This window comes from Humulus lupulus, chromosome 3, assembly GCF_963169125.1.
Source record: "Humulus lupulus chromosome 3, drHumLupu1.1, whole genome shotgun sequence".
Taxonomy (NCBI): domain Eukaryota; kingdom Viridiplantae; phylum Streptophyta; class Magnoliopsida; order Rosales; family Cannabaceae; genus Humulus; species Humulus lupulus.
In genome coordinates, this window is record NC_084795.1 from 228964525 (window position 1) to 228983945 (window position 19421).

At 41.6% G+C, this 19421-nt stretch overlaps 1 protein-coding gene across 1 annotated transcript; it reads left to right on the top strand.

Moving 5' to 3' along the window:
* Positions 1 to 16062: 16062 nt before the first annotated feature.
* LOC133823457 (late embryogenesis abundant protein 46) lies at positions 16063 to 17192 on the top strand. The gene is made up of 2 exons (XM_062256233.1): positions 16063 to 16252; positions 16625 to 17192. Exons 1-2 carry the CDS (start codon positions 16145 to 16147, stop codon positions 17030 to 17032), a joined length of 516 nt encoding a protein of 171 aa, XP_062112217.1. The 5' UTR covers positions 16063 to 16144; the 3' UTR covers positions 17033 to 17192.
* The last annotated feature ends 2229 nt before the right edge of the window (positions 17193 to 19421 follow it).

The following is a 19421-nucleotide window of genomic DNA, read 5'->3' on the forward strand; positions in this document are numbered from 1 at the left end:
TCACATGGTAGCAACTCTAAGGTTGTAGGGCATTACATAGCCTACCAAAAAATGGTGGCTCATGTAGAGTCCAAGAACTTTACTTAGCTAAGATAGATAATAGTATGATAGTATTTATAGCATTATCTTTGTTACTATGGATTTTTGGTTCAGACCGGGAATTATTTGGACACTCATAGTACTACTTATAGATTTTCTAAGTTTAATCTATAGTTTAAGAATATTAAGTTTAACCTAAGGTTTGATTAATGTGACTGATATTAAGGATAATATTTATTATACTATAAGGTTTAGATATCAACCAATAGAAATTTAAGCACATGTTATGAATGGTGATTAAGGATTATGTATTTTTGAGGATTAAAAATAATAAGGAGTAAAGTTTGAATGTTATAGGGTCAGTCAGCAGCTTTGAATACGTTGATGGCTTAGTCAAGGCTGTTTACCCCATTCAAACTTAACTAAAAATGTGTAATTTCGTGTTTAATTAATCAGCGTATGCCGATATATCGCAGCTATAGGGGGCGATATATCGTAGCACGTAGATACGGAAAACACGAGACGATGCACGGGAGCCTCGGGCATACTGGCCCAGGCGATATATCGCCTACAGGGGGCGATATATCGCCTCCTCCAGCATAAATTCAAACTCTTTTGAATTCATTTCCTTTCAGCCATTCAAACTCCTTCAATAGTCCAGCATCTTTTGAACGAGTCTTCAGCCTCTGCTGAACGATTATTCAAATGATTTTCACCTAAAAAGACATTATTTTTATTCAAGTAAAATCAAGATACTTTCATTCCCAAACTCTATAAATAGGACCTAGTACCCAGCCATTATTCACCTTTTACTCTAAGTTCAGAAGCTGCTAGTGCTAAGTGAGTGTGAGAGTGTAAACACCTGGTTTGGGAAATCATAAGCTTAAACATCATAAGCTTATCAAACACTTTGGGAAGTGAGATTCTATAGTATTTTGGTTGTGGTGTAGATCTTTCTTACAAGTCTTTGAGGTAACCAAAACTCTAGTTCATTTCTGTATTATGTTATTTTCTTCCTCATAGTCTTCTACTCAATCTCTAACCTTAATCTTCATTTTGGTTAGGGGATCTAAGTTCTTGAAACACATAAGTTTGGTAAGTGTGACTTTCAATGGTTTAGTCTTTCCATCCCTTTCATTTCATCTCCTTTCTTCTTTAGACTCACTCTTTCTTATGGTTTTAGGAGTGTTCCAAAAAGTCCCAACTCAGTCCACATATCCCGGTAACTTTGGTAAGGAAAATAGGCTAGAATCTATATGTTTATGTTTATGTTATCTTATGTGTTATGTTATGATATGTTATGAATGTGTATGTTTGTAGGCTTGGGCTTATGCCCTTTTTGACTAACAAGACCCCAAAAAGATTGTGGGCATATGCCTATTTAGCTGGTAGGACCCCACTAATCTCATGGGTATAAGCTTGTTTAGTCTATGGGACCCCAAGTAATAATGGCCATTATAATAAGTGTATTATGTGTTATGATATGTCTTTACGTTATTATGAAATTGATGTGTATGACTATGTGTTAGATTTTTCCTTGCTGGGCATTAGGCTCATTCCTTTCTGTTTATGTGCAGGAAATAAGCTTTAGAGGCTAAAAGATTCGTGACGCTTAGAGGATGTGTATCGATGGTGAATGGAGTCAAGGAGCCGAGCGTTATTCGATTCGAGGATGTAGTCTTGTTTATGTTTTTTATGGTTTTAAATGTATTTTCCGCATTTTCTATGTAACTCTTTTTACTTTAAGTTATTTTTGTTTTAAAGACAATGGGTACCCATATCCTACTTATTTTGTGAAAGTAACCTTTGTTTCTACAAGTTTATAATAAATTGTGGTATTTTCGCAAATATATGTTTTAGTAAGAATATGTATGTATAGTTCGATAATGGTCCAAGAGTCTAGATTAGTGGGTCATTACAGTGGGTATCAGAGAAAACGGTTCTTTTGCATGAAGTTCTCCTCGATACACACGCTCAAAGCTCCGAATCGGACCGCCAAGTAAGTGTTTAAGTTACTAGTTATGTTACTTATGTGTATAGCTAACACCTTTAGTGTTTATGTTTTCAGTTAAGAATGAACGGAGCTTTAAGCAATGAGGATATCCGAGCCATTAAGGCTTTAAAAAGAATAAGGGAGCCAAGAAACACCGTAGGAGCACTAGAAAGGATCACTCGGAGATTGATCTTGTTCCACAATGAGATAGGTCACCTTCAAGAATCTAGGCAAATTATGATGAGAACTGCAGAACAATATGTCCTAGTAATTAGGCTTTTAAAAGATTTTCCTTCAGCAATTTTAACTTTAGAAGAAATATGGGAGAATATAAATAATGATGATGACTTACAAGCAGCCCTAAGATATTATTCTCTCATACTTAAGTTCACCTATGATTTAGAGTTTCAATTCACTAATGAGCAACAACATAGGATCTTCTTGAATCTTCCCCGAGGAAATTTTGAGGCTCAAGACAACGATGATTATAAGGAGATAGACGATGATATGCTAGATGAAGGATCGGATGTAGAAGATCCCGATTTTTAGAATAGCTAGTTTTTCATTGTTTGTTTTGTTTATTTCTTTATTTTATGATTGTAATAACTGAAAATTATTTATCCAAATTAATTTCATGTTATTTTATCATCATGTATGAGTTTGATTTTATTTTCGCAATCATAATAAGTAATAAATAAAATGAATAATGACTAAGTTCAGTGAGGGTGGATACAAATCAATGAACCAAGTTTCCTTATTGAGAGTTAGGGGGCCTTAGTAGTGGGAACGATTTTACTGATCCCAGCCCTCCCTCAATATGGTTAACTTTGGAACAAAGAGTTTCGAGCCTCAGAATTAAGTCATATAGGAAGATTAGAAACACACTTAGAAAATAAAGATGACTTGTTTTTCTAAGTATAGAAACCCACTCTAATAATAAATAAAGACCTATATAATTTTTCATAAGAAGTCATAATAAATAGGTCCGAGATATGTTTGTTTTAGAATAAGTTTTGCCTTAGAGCCTATTAGGGTAAGTTCTAACAAGTTCTCAACTGTTAGAACTTTTGGTGAAGATGTCGCTCCGAAGATCTGCACGCACCAACGGAAATGCCTCCAACGTTGTTCCAATGACCAATGATGCCCTCCAGTTCGCAGAAGAGGAGTGCGTGCTACTACTAGCCGCAACGCGCCGACACCGTCAGCTGACAGCACCGCGGAAATCGCTAGACGGCGACAACAAGTCGAGGAACTCTTGCAGCAACAACGTCAACAAGCGCAGACTCAGCCTCAGCCTCCGCCGCAACCGCAGCCGCAGCTACAAAAAATGGCCCTAGCACCCCAACAAGTTGGTCCATATGGGGGATGGCCAGTGACGAACTACGCGCGACATCCAGTACCGAATATGGAGTCAGTGTATGAGAGGTTACGCTAGCAGCACGCTCCAAACTTCGAAGGGACTATAGACCCCTTTGAGGCAGAAGAGTGGCTAAGGAATGTGAAGCCAATTCTTACGCACATGAATCTCAGTAATGCAGACCGCATATCCTGCATCTCGTCATTACTCAAGAAGGATGCCAAAATATGGTGGGACTTAGTTCACCAGACTAACGATGTCACCACCATGATATGGACAAGATTTGTGTAGCCGTTCCACAAGAAGTATTACTCCTCGGCAGTCATCGCTAATGATACAAGAATATGCTCGTCAGTTCAACAGATTAGTCAAGTTTGCACCAGAGTTGGTCCCAACCGACTTTACGAGGTTAACCAAGTTCGTCACTGTGAGGGGGGATCTAATTCGACAGGCAACATTGCCTCATATCCATAGGCTAGGGAAAATGGGGTATGTCCTGTCGCTGTTCGGTGAGACGTTCTATACGACCGGAGGACTTCAGGCAATTGCTCTGGCCACGCTCCCTTAGCTTCTTCAAGCCTCTTCTTCAAGGTGTCTTTAAGGATTTTATTCACGGCTTCGACCTGCCCATTCGCCTGGGGGTGTGCAACTGAAGAAAAGCTTTTAATGACTCCATGTCTTTCGCAGAAATCGGTGAATAAGTCGCTGTCAAACTGGGTTCCGTTGTCTAAAACTATCTTTCTAGGCAAACCATATCGACAGACAATGTTTTTGATAACAAAGTCATGGACTTTCTTGGTCGTGATGGTAGCGAGCGGTTCAGCTTCGGCCCATTTGGTGAAGTAATCGACTGCCACGACTGCGTACTTTACTCCGCCTTTCCCTGTAGGCAGGGATCCAATCAAATCTATCCCCCATACTGCAAAAGGCCACGGACTTTGCATCTATTTCAATTCGTTTGGAGCTGCTCGTGGAATCTTGGAGAACCTTTGACATTTATCGCATCTTCGTACAAACTCCATTGAATCCTCGTTCATAGTTGGCCAGAAGTAGCCTTGCCTTAGGATCTTCTTTGCCAAACTCTGCCCCCCAACGTGATCCCCGCAGAAGCCTTCATGCACCTCTTTCATGAGTTCCTTAGCCTTGTCTGGTGTAACGCACCTGAGTAGTGGCATTGAATATCCTCTTTGGTACATAACACCATCGACCAGTATGTACCTAGCGGCTCGCCTTTGTAGAGTTCTGGCTTTGTTTCTATCTATTGGTAGCGTACCATTTGTCAGATACTCCAAATAAGGTGCCATCCATGTATCTTCCATTCGAATCTCCATACTGGATTCGGCCGCTTGTATGCTTGGCTTACTCAGTCTTTCTACTGGCACAATGTTCAGAGTGTCAGCATCCTTCGCGCTTGCGAGTTTGGCTAAGGCATCTGCGTTTGAATTCTGATCTCGCGGGATTTGCTAGAGGGTGTATTTAGTGAACTGGGCTAATAGGTCTTTTTTTTTATTTAAGTAGGCCACCATTTTCAAGCCTCGCGCTTGATATTCTCCTAGGACCTGATTCACTACCAGCTGTGAATCACTGTAGATATCAAGCGTTTTTATGCTCATATCCTTCGCCATTCTCAACCCAGCGAGGAGTGCTTCGTATTCCGCTTCATTATTTGACGCGGTGAAGTCGAACCTGATGGTACAGTGAAATCGATGCCCTTTCGGCGTTATCAATATCACTCCCGCTCCAGCGTGGGCTTCGTTGGATGAACCATTCGTGAATAACTTCCACGAAGGAGCTTTGTCTTGAGGCTCAGGCGCTTTAGGTTGTTCGCTGTCTGGGAGTTCGGTGAACTCTGCAATAAGGTCGGCCAAGACTTGTCCCTTGACTGCTGCTCGCGATGAATAGGTTATATCGAATTGCCCTAGTTTGACTGCCCATTTTAATAATCGTCCAGCCGTTTCTGGTTTTTGGAGGACTTGCCGAAGGGGCTGGTCAGTTAGAACTGTAATAGGATGGGCTTGAAAGTAAGGGCGTAGTTTCCTAGAGGCCAGGATTAAGCAATATGCTAACCTCTCGATTGGTGGATATCTCAATTCTGCCCCGATCAGCCTCTTGCTGACATAGTAGACTGCCTTTTGTACGCCTTCCTCCTCTCGCACTAGTACCGCGCTAGCAGCAACTTCAGTAATCGCCAGGTAAATAAACAAAGTTTCTCCTTCAACTGGCTTTGATAAGATGGGAGGCTGTGCCATATGGGCTTTCAAGGCCTGGAATGCTTGCTCGTAGTCTCCTGTCCATTCAAACTTCTTATTTCCTCTAAGTAGATTGAAAAAAGGGACGCACTTGTCTGTTAATTTCGAAATGAATCTACTTAGGGCTGCGATTCTTTCGGTTAGACTTTGTACATCTTTGATCCTTTCTGGCGATTTCATGTCGATCAGGGCTTTTATCTTGTCGGGGTTGGCCTCGATTCCTCTTGAATTTACAATGAACCCCAAAAACTTCCTTGATCCAACTCCGAAGGAACATTTGAGGGGATTTAACTTCATCTGGTATTTGTTCAACACACTAAAGCACTCTTGTAAATCCCTCACATGTCCTTCTGCCTTCTTAGACTTTACCAGCATGTCGTCCACGTATACCTCCATGTTTACTCCTATTAGCTCCTTAAACATGTGGTTGACTAGCCGTTGGTAAGTCGCACCTGCGTTTTTCAGTCCGAAGGGCATTACTTTGTAACAGTATAAGCCCGTATTGGTCCGAAAGCTGGTGTGATCCTCGTCAGGGGGGTGCATGCTAATCTGGTTGTAGCCTGAATATGCATCCATGAACGAAAGGATCTCGTGCCCTGCAGTTGCATCAACCAGCTGGTCGATTCTTGGGAGTGGGAAGCAGTCTTTTGGGCAGGCTTTATTGAGGTCCATAAAATCCACGCAGGTCCGCCATTTGCCATTAGGCTTGGGAACCAGCACTGGATTTGAGACCCACGATGGATAAAATGCCACCCTGATGAACCCATTCTCCTTTAGTCTTTCGACTTCTTCTTTTAAGGCTCTTGATCTATCTTTATCGAGTAGCCTTCTCTTTTATTGCACGGGTGGAAAGGTCTTGTCTATATTCAGGACATGGCTAATAACTGCGGGATCTATCCCAGCCATGTCTTTATGTGACCAGGCGAAAACCTCCTGGTTCTTTCGCAAAAATTCCACCAGTGCGTTCTTCGTGGTAGGCTCTAAGTTTTTCCCAACCTTTACGACTCTGTTCGGGTCTTCTTTGTCGAGTTGGACCTCCTCCAGGTCCTCGACGGGTCCAACATTTTCTTCAAAATCCCCAAAGCGAGGATCCAAATCTCTATCCTCACTTTGGGCAACACCCTATTTGGTGACTTCATCACCGGATTGGGCTTGTGTATCAACTGCCATCTGCAACCTATCTGAGGTAGCGCTCTTCGACGTCCCACTCTTCGCCTTTGTGATTGAGGCGTTGTAGCACTCCCTGGCTTCCCTCTCGTTTCCCAACACGCGTCCTATCCCCGCGTCTGTTGGGAACTTCATGGCCAAGTGCCACATAGAGATGACGGCCCGTAGATCAACCAATATAGGCCTTCCAATAACGGCATTGTACGCCGAGGGACAATCGACCACTACAAAAGTGGCGAGTAATGTCCTTGTTGCAGGCACTGTACCCGTCGTTACTGGGAGTTTGATCAATCCGGCAGGGGCGAGTCCTTCTCCAGAGAAGTCGTATATCGTTTGGTTGCAGGGCTCCAAGTCCTTAATGTAAAATTTCATGCGTTCCAGTGTTGATTTATACAGGATATTCACTGAACTTCCTGTATCGACCAGTACTCTTTTCACCATCATGTTGGCCATCTGGATGTCCACGACCAGCGGATCGGAATGTGGGAACCTGACGTGTCAGGCGTCTCCATCAGAGAAGGTTATCTCACCTTCCTCTGACCGAGCCTTTTTTGGTGCACGGTCCTCCACAGTCATCATTTCGATGTCCTGGTCATGGCGCAGAGTCCGAGCATATCGTTCCCTGGCCTTTCCGCTATTTCCCGCGAGGTGCGGACCTCCACCGATGGTTAAGAGTGTTCCAGTCATGGGGGCAGGCTGTAAGGGTGGCGAGCGTTGGCGCGTGGGCGCTTGCTCGTTGCCACCCGGAGCTTCTCGTTGGGAATTTCCCGAGGCCCGTACGTATCTTCTCAAGTGTCCTTGTCTAATAAGTAACTCGATTTCGTCTTTCAACTGGTTACATTCATTGGTGTCATGTCCGTAGTCGTTATGATAACGACAGAACTTGGTAATGTCTCTCTTCGAAATATCCTTCTGAATGGGGCCAGGTTTTTTGTAAGGCACACTAGAACTTGTGGCCTGATAAACCTCTCCCCGAGACTCAATGAGGGCAGTGTAGTTAGTGAACCGAGGTTCATAACGATTACCCTTGGCTCGTTTGTTGTCGGAGGTGGAAGGCTCGTTATACGGCCGTTTTCCACCATTCTTGCCATTGCCGTTGTCGTTGCCTTTGCCATTGCCATTTGGTTTGGAACCATTGGCGGCTTTGGCGGGTTCGGAAGCCTTCTTATCCTTGCTTAAGGGCTTTCCATTATCAGCAATGGCTTCTTCGAGCTTGATGTAGCGATCAGCTCGGTCTAAGAATTCTTGGGTAGTTCTCACTCCTTCCTTTCGGAGACTTTTCCAGAGGGGAGAGCGACGTTTAACCCCTGCGATAATGGCCATCATTTTGCCTTCGTCCCCCACCATTTTTGCTCCAGCCGCTGCTCGCATAAAGCGCTAGATGTAGTCCTTTACTGACTCCCCATCCTGCTGGTGAATTTCAACCAGCTGGTTTGCTTCGGTTGGATGCACACGACCTGCATAGAACTGTCTGTAAAACTCCCTTACGAACATTTCCCAGGAAACTATGCTTGCGGGAGGGAACTTAAAAAACCATTCCTGCGCAGCTTCAGAAAGTGTTGCAGGGAAGATCCTGCACCAAGCGTCTTTGGACACTTTCTGAATGTCCATTTGAATTTCAAACTTGTTGACATAAGACACTGGGTCTCCATACCCATCAAAGTTTGGGAGTGTAGGCATTTTGAACTTGCTTGGAGTTTTGGCATTAGCTATCCTCTGTACGAAAGGAGTGCCTTTCCTCCTATCGTGGTCGATGTAAGATGTCCTTCCCCCGACCAGCTGTTGCACTGCCTGGTTGAGGGCGTCTATCTGGGCCTATACAGCGGCAGGAATCGCTGTGGCCTCTGTCGCTGGGGGGACGTTCTCGCCATGCCGCTCGCGGCGATCGTTAATTACGTCGCGCAAATCCTCGTCTCTTCTCCGCTGCTCGCTACCCCTGAGCCAGTTGAAGACATTATTTTGTTTGGGCTGCCCCCCAGCATCCCATCTATTGGGTTGGTCATCTTGAGGTACCTGGCTCCTGCCTTTACCTCTTTCTTCATTCCTTCGCCCAGCGTTCCCCTTGCCTGAGTCAGCCTCATTATATCCATGGCCATCTCTGAACCTCGACTGGCTATGGTGGGATCGACTGTTCCCACGATTTCCATTCCTGGCTGAAACGTCCCGAGCGTTAGAGGGTGGCCTGCGCTAGTCGTGGTGTCCCCGTGCATCATCGTGCCGTGGGGGCCCCCGGACCGCAGAGCCTAACTCTGAGTCCCTCCTGTTACCAGGGGGATATTGACCTCTGTTCGGTAGGTTTGGCTCATCACCCCTACGGCATCTAGGACTACGAGGCTGATACTTGGCCCTATTCTGCCTTTGTTGCGGGGGATTGCCGCGACCAGCCTGGGATGGTGGCTGCGCCTTAGGGTCCAGCAGGACGTCGTCATGGGGCGCTTGAGGCTGCTCGGCCCTTTGTGGACTTAAAGGCTGGATCGGTGGGCTTGGATTAGGACCTCTCTGAGGTGGCCCATTGCCAGGTTGGTCAGGTTGCGAAACAGGTGCGGCCTGATTCCTTGCCAGCTGCAAGGCCGTCTCGAGGGCTGCCATGGCCTCGCTCTAGCGGTGGTCCATCTCCGCCTGCCTTTCTCTTAGTTCGGCGCGTTGCCGTTCAATCTCCTGCTGCTGTCGAGCTACAACTCTGGCAGCAGTCTCTTGACTGGCTTTCAGACTAGCCAGCTCTCCCTGCAACGCCCCCAAGGTACTCTTCAGCGTTGCATCATCCATTTATTCCTCCTCAAAGTCCAGATGTGGCTCATCCTCCGCCACGCTTGCGGGGGGAGGAGGAGGTGGATTTGATGATGCGGCAGCGGCCGCCTGTCCAGCTTTCCTTCCAGTTTTCGCCATTAGTTTTCTCAGCAATGATAAATCAAGCTCTCAACGAAAGCACCAGAATGTTGACCCAGGATTTGGCCAACTGACACGGAGTCAGAATATGCTTGATATGAATGAATGTGTAGAGAGAAACGTAATGACAAAAAGTAATAACAACACGATATTTTTATAGTGGTTCGGCCCCAGGATCTGGTAATAACCTACGTCCACTTAGACTGTTATTGATATGAGAACCAAAGGAGTGATCAAAGAACAAGGGTTCAATGAGTTTCACTAACCTCTCAAGAACAATACAATATCACTAGGAGAATTACTATAGTCTCAAATGATTCAAAAGCCAAAAGTCCCTTCCTTGAGCTATCTTTCTCTAATTATAGGCTCAAGGGGGATTACATAAGATCGTTACAGATATTCTTTCCTGAATAATCGGATACTCAGGAGATTGTGTGAGTTAAATTCGGGATTTACAAAGATCTTCTCATTAATGTTGCTTTGTATGCGGAACTATCGACCAGACTGGTCGCAGGTAAGACTAGGGTGCTTGCTGCTTCTAATGCGTCTTCTGGTCGATACTCTAGCAGAACTTTTCCAGGTGTCAGCCACGTGTCCAGGGATCACTTGCCACGTCATCAATGCTAATTTTTTGGATAGCAAAAAGGGTACTTGAAATAGAGAGCATTCAAAGAGTAAGTACAGATGAATTATAAGAATGATCCACATTACAGGCCTACTCTTTGCTAGAGAAGAGCACAATAGCCTGTTAGAAAAAATTCACCAAAAATACACGAAGTACCTCTCCTATCATCAAAGGATTGGCAAGGGGCCCCAGGATCCCACAGGCTCAATCGGGGAGAAGTGCCTTGAGGCAGCGACAACTTTGTCTACCAGTGAAGAGCGAGCTAAGTAAACCAAAAATGGCGTGCATGCCACTGCATGAGAAAATTTTATATTAACATGCCAGGTCCTAAAGACAAAGTTAGGCAACCCATCGCCCAACAGTAAGAAGGTGTCCTGGACCGCAACACCTTTCGCCATTTTCCCCTTGTGTGTGCCCTACGCACACCAGCGCTGAGCCCTTGGCACGCACCTAGCGCCCCTCGACGGGACCCCACTCGCCGAGTGTCCAGTCGTCGAGTGCCCGGTCGCTGAGCACCACACCAAGTGTCCATCACCGAAGTACCCCTCGTCGCCATGCCCCGTCGTTGATCAGTTCCTTTAGCCCAATCTAAGGCTAAAAAATGCCCCAAATTACTACAATGGAGAAATTGGACCACCAATAGTGCAATTTCTACAAGAATGTGCCTAATTCTACCTAGCGTACTCAATTTATATCATCAATTTCAAAGGTCATGCAAGAAATTGAGAGGTCACTCAAGAACACATGCACTCTCCTAAAGCAAGGCGAATTTAAAACAAAATGCAAAATTAGTTGGCAAAGGAGCTTACCACAACAAAGAGAGCGCTTGGAGAAGACGACCCAAAGGCAAGAGACGCAACCACTTGCTAGAAGGGAACCCAAGGGGGATGGTGGGCTAGAGAGGAGAAATGACCAACTCTTTGAGCCAAGACACCAAATGAGAATGAAAAGGCACCACCTTTATAGGCTCTTTGGCTATGCACTCCACCGCGATGCTCCGGTGACTAAGTAATTCCCCGTGGAGAAGGAAGAAACAGAGGTGGTAACCTAGTTTCTCAAAGGTAGGGAATGAGACAAGGGGTACAAGGCCCCTCCCCCATCGCCACCTTATAAAAGGGGGCACCGAGGAGGCTCCCTGCAACCACCTACAGTCGCACTATTGAAGTGGGACTCACTCACATTCAACAGAAATGGGAAATGCTAGATGCTCAGAATAATTCCCAAAAATTGAAAAACCCCGGATGACAACAATTACAAGGCAGCGCCTGCGACCCCGTCATTGATCACTATTCTGTACCCCGCCAACGGCAATCGCAGTCATCAAAAGTGAGTAAAAAGAGGACCGCCAATCGTATCTCCTGATCACGGTCAGACCACCCGAGTATGGGCTGAGCATCCATCCAATCACCTGTCCAAACGTCAAGACACCATCTCACACTCAGTTTTCGAATAGTGAGAGCAGTACAAGTCTATAACAATTGGAGAATTCTGGCCTATAAATAGCAGATCAATGGTGTTCAATCGGGAGAGCACTAGACAAGTTCGCAACTGAGAGTCACCCTTACACTCTCAGTGTCCAACATTAAAATATCTCACATGCTCTCTCTCAAAGACAATGATCGAAGTTTAGGCACAAGTTAGAAAGCGAAATCGGAGAGAAGCCAATTCCCTTCATGAAGACCAACTAGTGTCGAGCAAGCTCAGGGTAACAACGTGCCTATTAGTGCGAAGACCAATCAGGTCTGAGCATACGGTGGGACGGATTGCACCCTAGGAAACTTCCCAAATGAGGGTATATTCAGGGGTAGCCCCCGTGCAGTCGCCAAGCAGAGGTAACTATGGGAAATGAGGCTACCCATTCCCTCGAAGTTCGCCGGAGCCTCTCATCACACCAAAGGCACCCCGTTTCCTTTTGCCATAGGATAGGATAGGCAGAGCAGAGAAGGGGAAGATGGCCGACAAGAGTCGGCCTTAACAAGATGACAGGGAACTCACAGACAGGGCTTCCCCAACGGCTATTATAACGCCAAACTAATCCAAGACTGTTACATTGTGTATTTAAATTAGTGCCAAACTCGTTAAGCGAGTCATTTGGACTTCAACATGTAATTAAAATTAACTAGTGGCTTAGGTATTAGAAACTTTTGTCAAGAAGTAATCATTTTCCATTAAAAAAATTAGCTTGTACATGGGATCCCAAAAGAGTTTAATAGTTAATTACAACTCAAAAGAATACAAAGGAGAGGTCGACCTAAGCAGCCAAATAGGGCTCAACCCTATCTCCTCAACATAAATCCTGACAGTGGCAGTTAAGTAGGCTGCATATGTACACACCGCCCCTGAAGCTCTCCAACTCATGGTTGGTCCAGCTTCTCTTGACCCTTACTTGCACCATATAGCACCAGTAAGCCAAGGCCGAGCAAGAAAAGCTAAACAAGCATATACATATAATTAACATATCATAAATAACATATTTAGCAGTAATAACCATACTCAAGCATACATTTAACTCAATTATACGACCATAGAGTCACACGAGTGCATACTGCACTTCAGTTATTTAAGCGACTTCGGAGCCAGACAAGTGCATATCGCACTTCCAAAGTGGCCCAACCATAACGACCTGCATTCCATAAGCTTATGCCGACCATGACTTATAAGACAAGCTTTTCAATCAGATTCAATCAAGTATGAAATTTAGACATACACACAGTCATTCATATTTAACACATATATTCAAAGGCATGATTATAATCATGCTCAATAACCGGGGCTCAAGCCCTAATCACAACCTAGGTGCAATTCTCTTACCTCAGGTCATGTGCGAATAATGGTGTGACCCCGAGCATGATCCTTCCCCGAGCCTTGTGGTAAACCTATTCGCAACCATAAACGGTGCTCTCGATGAGAACCAAATCAAAAAAACAAACTTTGGACCAATCCCGTGCTCTCGGGACCTCCAATTCCACCGAACGGGGTGGTGGAATCGTCCCCCGAGCCCCCAAGCTCTTCCCAAAACTTTAAAAATGATACATCCTGAAATGTTCATAGGGCAGGGGCACCCAAATAGGCAGAGGCTCCCTTAAGACTTCCCCTGCATAGCGCAAAAGCGCTACGACACGAACATAGAATTCTGGGTTTTGTTTTCAACGATTTCTCCAACCCCTTTCGCCAAATATCGACCCAAGACCCTCAAGAGTCCTCAAACCAAGTTTCCTAACTCAATTTTAATGTAATTTGACCCCAAAATAGGCTACCCAAGAGCCACAGAACCCACAAACAACCTCAAAGCACTCATCCAACCATGAAGGGTAACACAGACGCAGAGTTCCAATTCCACCTCATACCGCTCGACAACTTCCATAATCAAAGGAGGCGAAGCCGGAGCAAGCCCAAAGACAACGAAGCGACAAACTACAACAAGCGGACCACTCTGAGGTGAGATAAGTCAACCCCACACCAACGCGGAGCCTGACTTAGGGGGAAATGTTATACCTAATATTCAGCATTTCCATGTCGCGACCCTCGAAGCGATGACGTGTCAAGACAAAGAGTCGGGACACGACAATCACCACCAGCCACCGAGAGGAGTGGCCCTCGCCACTTCCCCAATACTCGGGAAGAGGTAGGACGGTCCCGTACCGGCCTACTTCTCCCATCGCGTAAAGTCAAATAATCCCTAGATGGCCACACCAACTTCAATCGTAAGAAGAAAATGGCCATAATCAATTGCCCTAACCAGATGCACAAGTTGGATGAACACATGTCACAAGGATCTGCTGAGGTCGTCATCACACTCAGCTGATCCCCGCAGTTCCTTGCCGGCCGCCAGCAGCTGATCACGACTCGATGCTCACTAATGGCCCTCGTCATACAAGCATTCTTCTACCCCTTAGTGTGTCTTTAACCATTAAATAAACAGAACAGGTTAGACTACCATTTTTGGTGAGACACAAACCTGTCTTCAAGCCAAGTGTACCAAGATTTAGCCTGATCGGGAAACAAGGTGCCACCATCAGCCTTACCCATCTTCGCGGCTATAAATAGTGCCACCTACACAGTAACAAGGGGATTTGGAACAGAGGAGGATCGAGAGAGAAAAACAAGTAAATACCTATTCATTTCCAAAGAGAGCTTATACTCTCCATCTTTGTAACTACCCCAAGAGCAAGATCAAACTCAGCTTGCTCTTGAGGGTTCAAAGTTCATAAATAATATTGACTAAAGTGGACGTAGGTCATCTTTTTTGGGTTGAACCACTATAAATTTTCGTCTCATTCATTTATTGCTACATTTACTTCTCTTTTCTTGAGCTCATTATTCATCATTAAATATATGCTCTGAAATACTACATACAAACGACTCTTAATTTATCCCTCTGTGTGACTTGGTGAAAAAACGAGTCAATAAAATTAATTTAATCCAAATTATATATGAAGAATTTTTTCTCATATATGTTATGATTATTATTATTAAAAATATATTAAAAAATAGAAAAACTAAGAAAAAAAAATTTCATTATATTTTTTTATGTTTTTTTTTTTCATTAGATAGACATTTTGTTTTTTTAATTATAAATTTTTAAAAGAAGAATATAACAAATGTGAAAAAATAAGGAAATAGAAAAAATGATTTAGAGTATTTTTTGAAAAAAAAAATCTGCTATCCCCTCACTGTCCCCACTAAATATTTTAAGACACGTCATCTATTTGTTTAACATATATTTAAATTAGTTTATACCTAACTAAGGTTAACTGAGAATCTAATTCTTTTTTCCCAAATATATTAACATTCTCTCTCCCGTAAATATTTCACCACTCAATTAATTTAATCATTCTCTCTCTCCAAGAAGAATAACATTAAAATTAGAATCTCTCTTAACATTCTCTCTCCAATTAATATTTCACCACTCAATTAATATTACAATTCTCTCTCAAAGAACAATAATATCAGTCAAAATAACATTTTATATATTTTAAATTAATCTTTGTTAAAAATAAAAAAAGAGTTCTTTATATTATAAAAATTAAAGTAAAACATCTAAAAAATTCATTTATTTGTCCGCAACAATAATAGGTTGTCTTCTCCAATAAAATATGAACAAAGGAAAAGGAGAAGTACTTTTTTCTGCAATAAAATAAGAGAAGAAAAAAAGAAAGTGAGATATTAAAATATCTAAAAATATTTAAGTTATAAAATAAGAGAGATTGTAATTCTAACGTTATTCGTCTTGGAAAGAGAGAATACTTAAATCAATTGAGTGGTGAAATATTAATTAAAGAGAGAAATTAGAGTATCTGTTAACGTTAATAAGTTATAAAATAATTTAAATATATGTTAAATATATAGATAATGTGTCTTAACATAATTAGTGGAGTAGAAAGTAAATAAGAAATTAGTGACAGCATATTTTTTTTCGTATTTTTTAGAGTGTCAGATCTCTAATTGCTTTATTGCGTGCTCTGTCATTGGAGATAAGGTTAGCTGCTATAGTAAAGTTAAAGTAACAATTAAACTGCAACCGTCCATCAAAATCAGCCACGTGCTCCAAAATATCTGCCTCTAGCTACGCTTTTCTCCATTCGCCACATTCCAAGGACAAAACCAACTCTAGGCTCTCATATCGACACGTGGCGCAATCGTGTCACATAGAAAATCCAACGAGCTCTCTCATGCCTCCGCGTAGCAGCCCATTCTTCTACGTGTCAATTAAATGCAGGTTATTTAAGTCTACCTCCTCGTTATTGAGTTTCTATTACAATTTACAAGCATTTTGCAAAAGCAACAAGGAAGAGAGAAAATAGTTCAATTGTCATATTAAAAAAAAAATGCAATCGGGAAAGAACGCAATGGAGTCTGCCAAGGAATCTGCTGCCAATGTGGCAGCCTCGGCCAAGTCTGGCATGGATAAAACTAAGGCCACTGTCCAAGAAAAGGTATATATATTTATTTCCTTATTTTCTCGGTTTCTTTTGCTTGAAGGATTAATAGAGCTTTGTTAGTCCTAAATCGTTGTAACTTGTGTTTTTGTAATCAATTAATTAAGGAACAAGTGGTTTTGATAAAGAAAACACCTTCATTAATGGCCCATTTCAACACTTCCAATAATTCTATTCCATTTGCAAACATGCAATTTAGGAGCTACGAATATTGTAGATTATAGCCTTAAAATATTTATTTATTTTTATAAATACAAAAAGGAAATTGTTTCTCCTTTTCTTTAAATGAAATGAAATAAATAAATAATTGAAGCCAGGTGTAATTGGGCTTCAAATTAGTAGAGACTAATAATTGGTTCACTGGCGCAGGTGGAGAAGATGAAGGCCCATCACCCATTGGAGAAAGAGATGGCAACGGACAGGAAGGACCAAAGGATAGCCGAGGCAGAGCTAAACAAACGGGAGGCGCGTGAGCAAAACGCGGCAGCGAAAGAGGCTGCCAAAACAGGAATCAATGCCGGCGGTCACACGGGACACACGGCCACTGGCACGGGAACCACCACCTACTCGGCAACTGGAGCCACGGGTCAGCCTACTGGGATCCACCAGATGTCAGCACTGCCCGGGCACGGGATAGGGCAGCCCGCAGGGCACGTGACGGAGGGCACAGTCGGGACCCACCCAATTGGGACCAACACGGGTACGGGTCGGACCACGGCCCACAACACAAGTGGCGGTGGTACTGGTGCTCCCGGGTACTGGACTGGCGGAGCTTAAACGCAAATCCAATTTGTGGCTTTTTTTTATTTTAATGGGTTCCCTGTTTTTTTATGGGGTTTTATAGTGAAGACAGTAGTTCTATAGTTAGAACTATATCATGTGTATGTGTGTTCTATCTTTATGATTTGAATAAAAGGAAGTAGCTTCTCGTGTAAAATTTCCCAAATAAAGTGTTTGTTATTGTATGGTTTTGTTTTTAATAGGGTGATGTAACGATTGATCAAAACACGAAATTCGATTTAAAGAGGTTTGAGGTTAGAGATGATGAGCTCCAATGGTTGAACCAAATACAATAATATAATTGCCTTTTGCTGGTACCGATTGTCTTCCTTCTCAATTTTAGAAGAATGAGAACAAAATATAGGGCTCGTTTTTTAAAGTTCTGTTTTCAGAAATGGTTCTGTTTTTAAAGTTATGTTTTCAAAAAATAATTTTTATGGTTGTTTGATTAATATTTTCTAAAAATAATTTTTTAGTTTTATTTATTTTTTAAATTTTAAATAAAAAAATTAATAAATATATTTATAAAGATATATTAAATAAGAAGTGGGAAAGTAAAGAAATAAAATTTGAAGAAATAGAAATTAAAAAGAGAGATTGATTGGTGCAAGAAAAGAAAAAATAAGAGAGAATGTGATGAGAAAGAAAGTGAATAGAGAAAAAATAAGAGAGAATGTGATGAGAAAGAAAGTGAATAGAGAGAAGTGAGTAGAGAGGAAATGGCGAGAAAAAAATAATGAGAGAGAAAATGAGGTTATATTAAGTGATGAGAGAGAAAGTAAAGATATAATAAGTGATAAAAGAGAAAATTATGACATAATAAATTATGTAAGATAAAATAAGGAGATAGAAAATGATAAAAGAGAAAATAAAAAGATAAAAAGTGAAAAGAGAGAAGAGAGAAAGTGAAGAGAGAAAAGATAATGAGAGATAAAGTGATGAGAGAGAAAATAAGGAGATAGAAAGTGATGTGAGAGAAAGTGAAGAAAGAGAAACTAATGAGATAGAAAATAATGTGACAATAAATGATGTTAGATAATAATAATTAAAAAAGTGATGTGAGATTAAAAAAAAAACAATAGACAAAAAAAAATTAAGAATAACAGAAAATAACTTTTTGTTGTTCTCAAAATTTTTTATTTTTTGTAACTTTGTTTTTAAAAATTGTTTTCTGAAAACAATGCCAAACAACCCAACTTGTTTTCAAAAATTAGTTTTTAGCTTTAAAAAATAAAAAATAATTTTTTAGTTAAGGAGCCAAATACTTTCATAGTTTTCCAATTTTATATTTTTTTTTCAAAATTAATAATGTTTATACATAAATATTTATTTTTATTGATAATGTAATAAATATTAGGGTGTTTATTGATCGGGTTTATGTATGTATAAATGAAAAAAAAAAAATTATGTATGTATAAATAAAAAAAAAACTCTTATTATATTTTTCAGTTTTTTCTGTTTGGTTTGAACGATTGGACTTACAAATTTTTTTATACAGCCCTAATAAATATAAATATTAAAAATTTATCATATTAGAATATGGACACTTCTTTAGTTTCTCACTTTATTTTGGGGTCTAAGTCCATTATAAGTTATTAACCCTTGGATAATTGAAGATTTTCTTTCAAAAGTGAGATTAATATTTTTGTATGGAAAACATCAATATACTTTTTTACTATTAGTAATTTGTTACTTGTTATTTTTATTTCTGTGCATCCTAATTTCAGTACGAGTCTTTTATTCAACTCACGTACAACTGACAAGTAAAGGCACGGAAAAAAAATGGCCAATGAATCCGTGTATTCTCTACGAAGACAACATGGTCCCCAAGGTGATGGCACGAGCTGGGGTGTATAAAGCGATAAGTACGAACTTATAAGATGTATAAGGCATAGCATCAATGGCACGAGCTCATAGTGTATTCAGCTCGGGGCACACTAAAGACCTGGCATGTCCTTGAATCCCTGAAAACCCGGATACGTTATATAATCGTGCATGGCCAGACATGGCATGTCCGCGGATCCCTGAAAACCCGGACACGTAATATAATCGTGCATGGTCAGGTGGGGCATGTTCGCATATCCCTGAGGATCCAGGATCAATTTTATTTCCTGATTCAGACCATGCCTTAGAATAAATTGGAATATTTATAATAAGTGTAATACAGATAAAAATAGATGTTAAGTCACGTGATGACCCCAAGATCTATCCAAGGATTTTCTCTATAAATACTGAGATCTTGGATAGAGGGAAGGGATATTTTTTTTTCTATAATACAAAAACTCTGTCAAAATTCAGAGAGAAACACAGTAATAACATAAACTCGTGGACTAGGTAGATTTTAACCACTGAACCACGTAAAAAAAGACGAGTGTTCTTGGGAATT

Bases quoted from the DNA above. Each gene is read 5' to 3' on its own strand.
- LOC133823457 (XM_062256233.1), top strand. From the start codon at position 16,145: ATGCAATCGGGAAAGAACGCAATGGAGTCTGCCAAGGAATCTGCTGCC. The intron at 16,253-16,624 runs GTATATATATTT...TCACTGGCGCAG, and splicing joins AGGCCACTGTCCAAGAAAAG to GTGGAGAAGATGAAGGCCCA.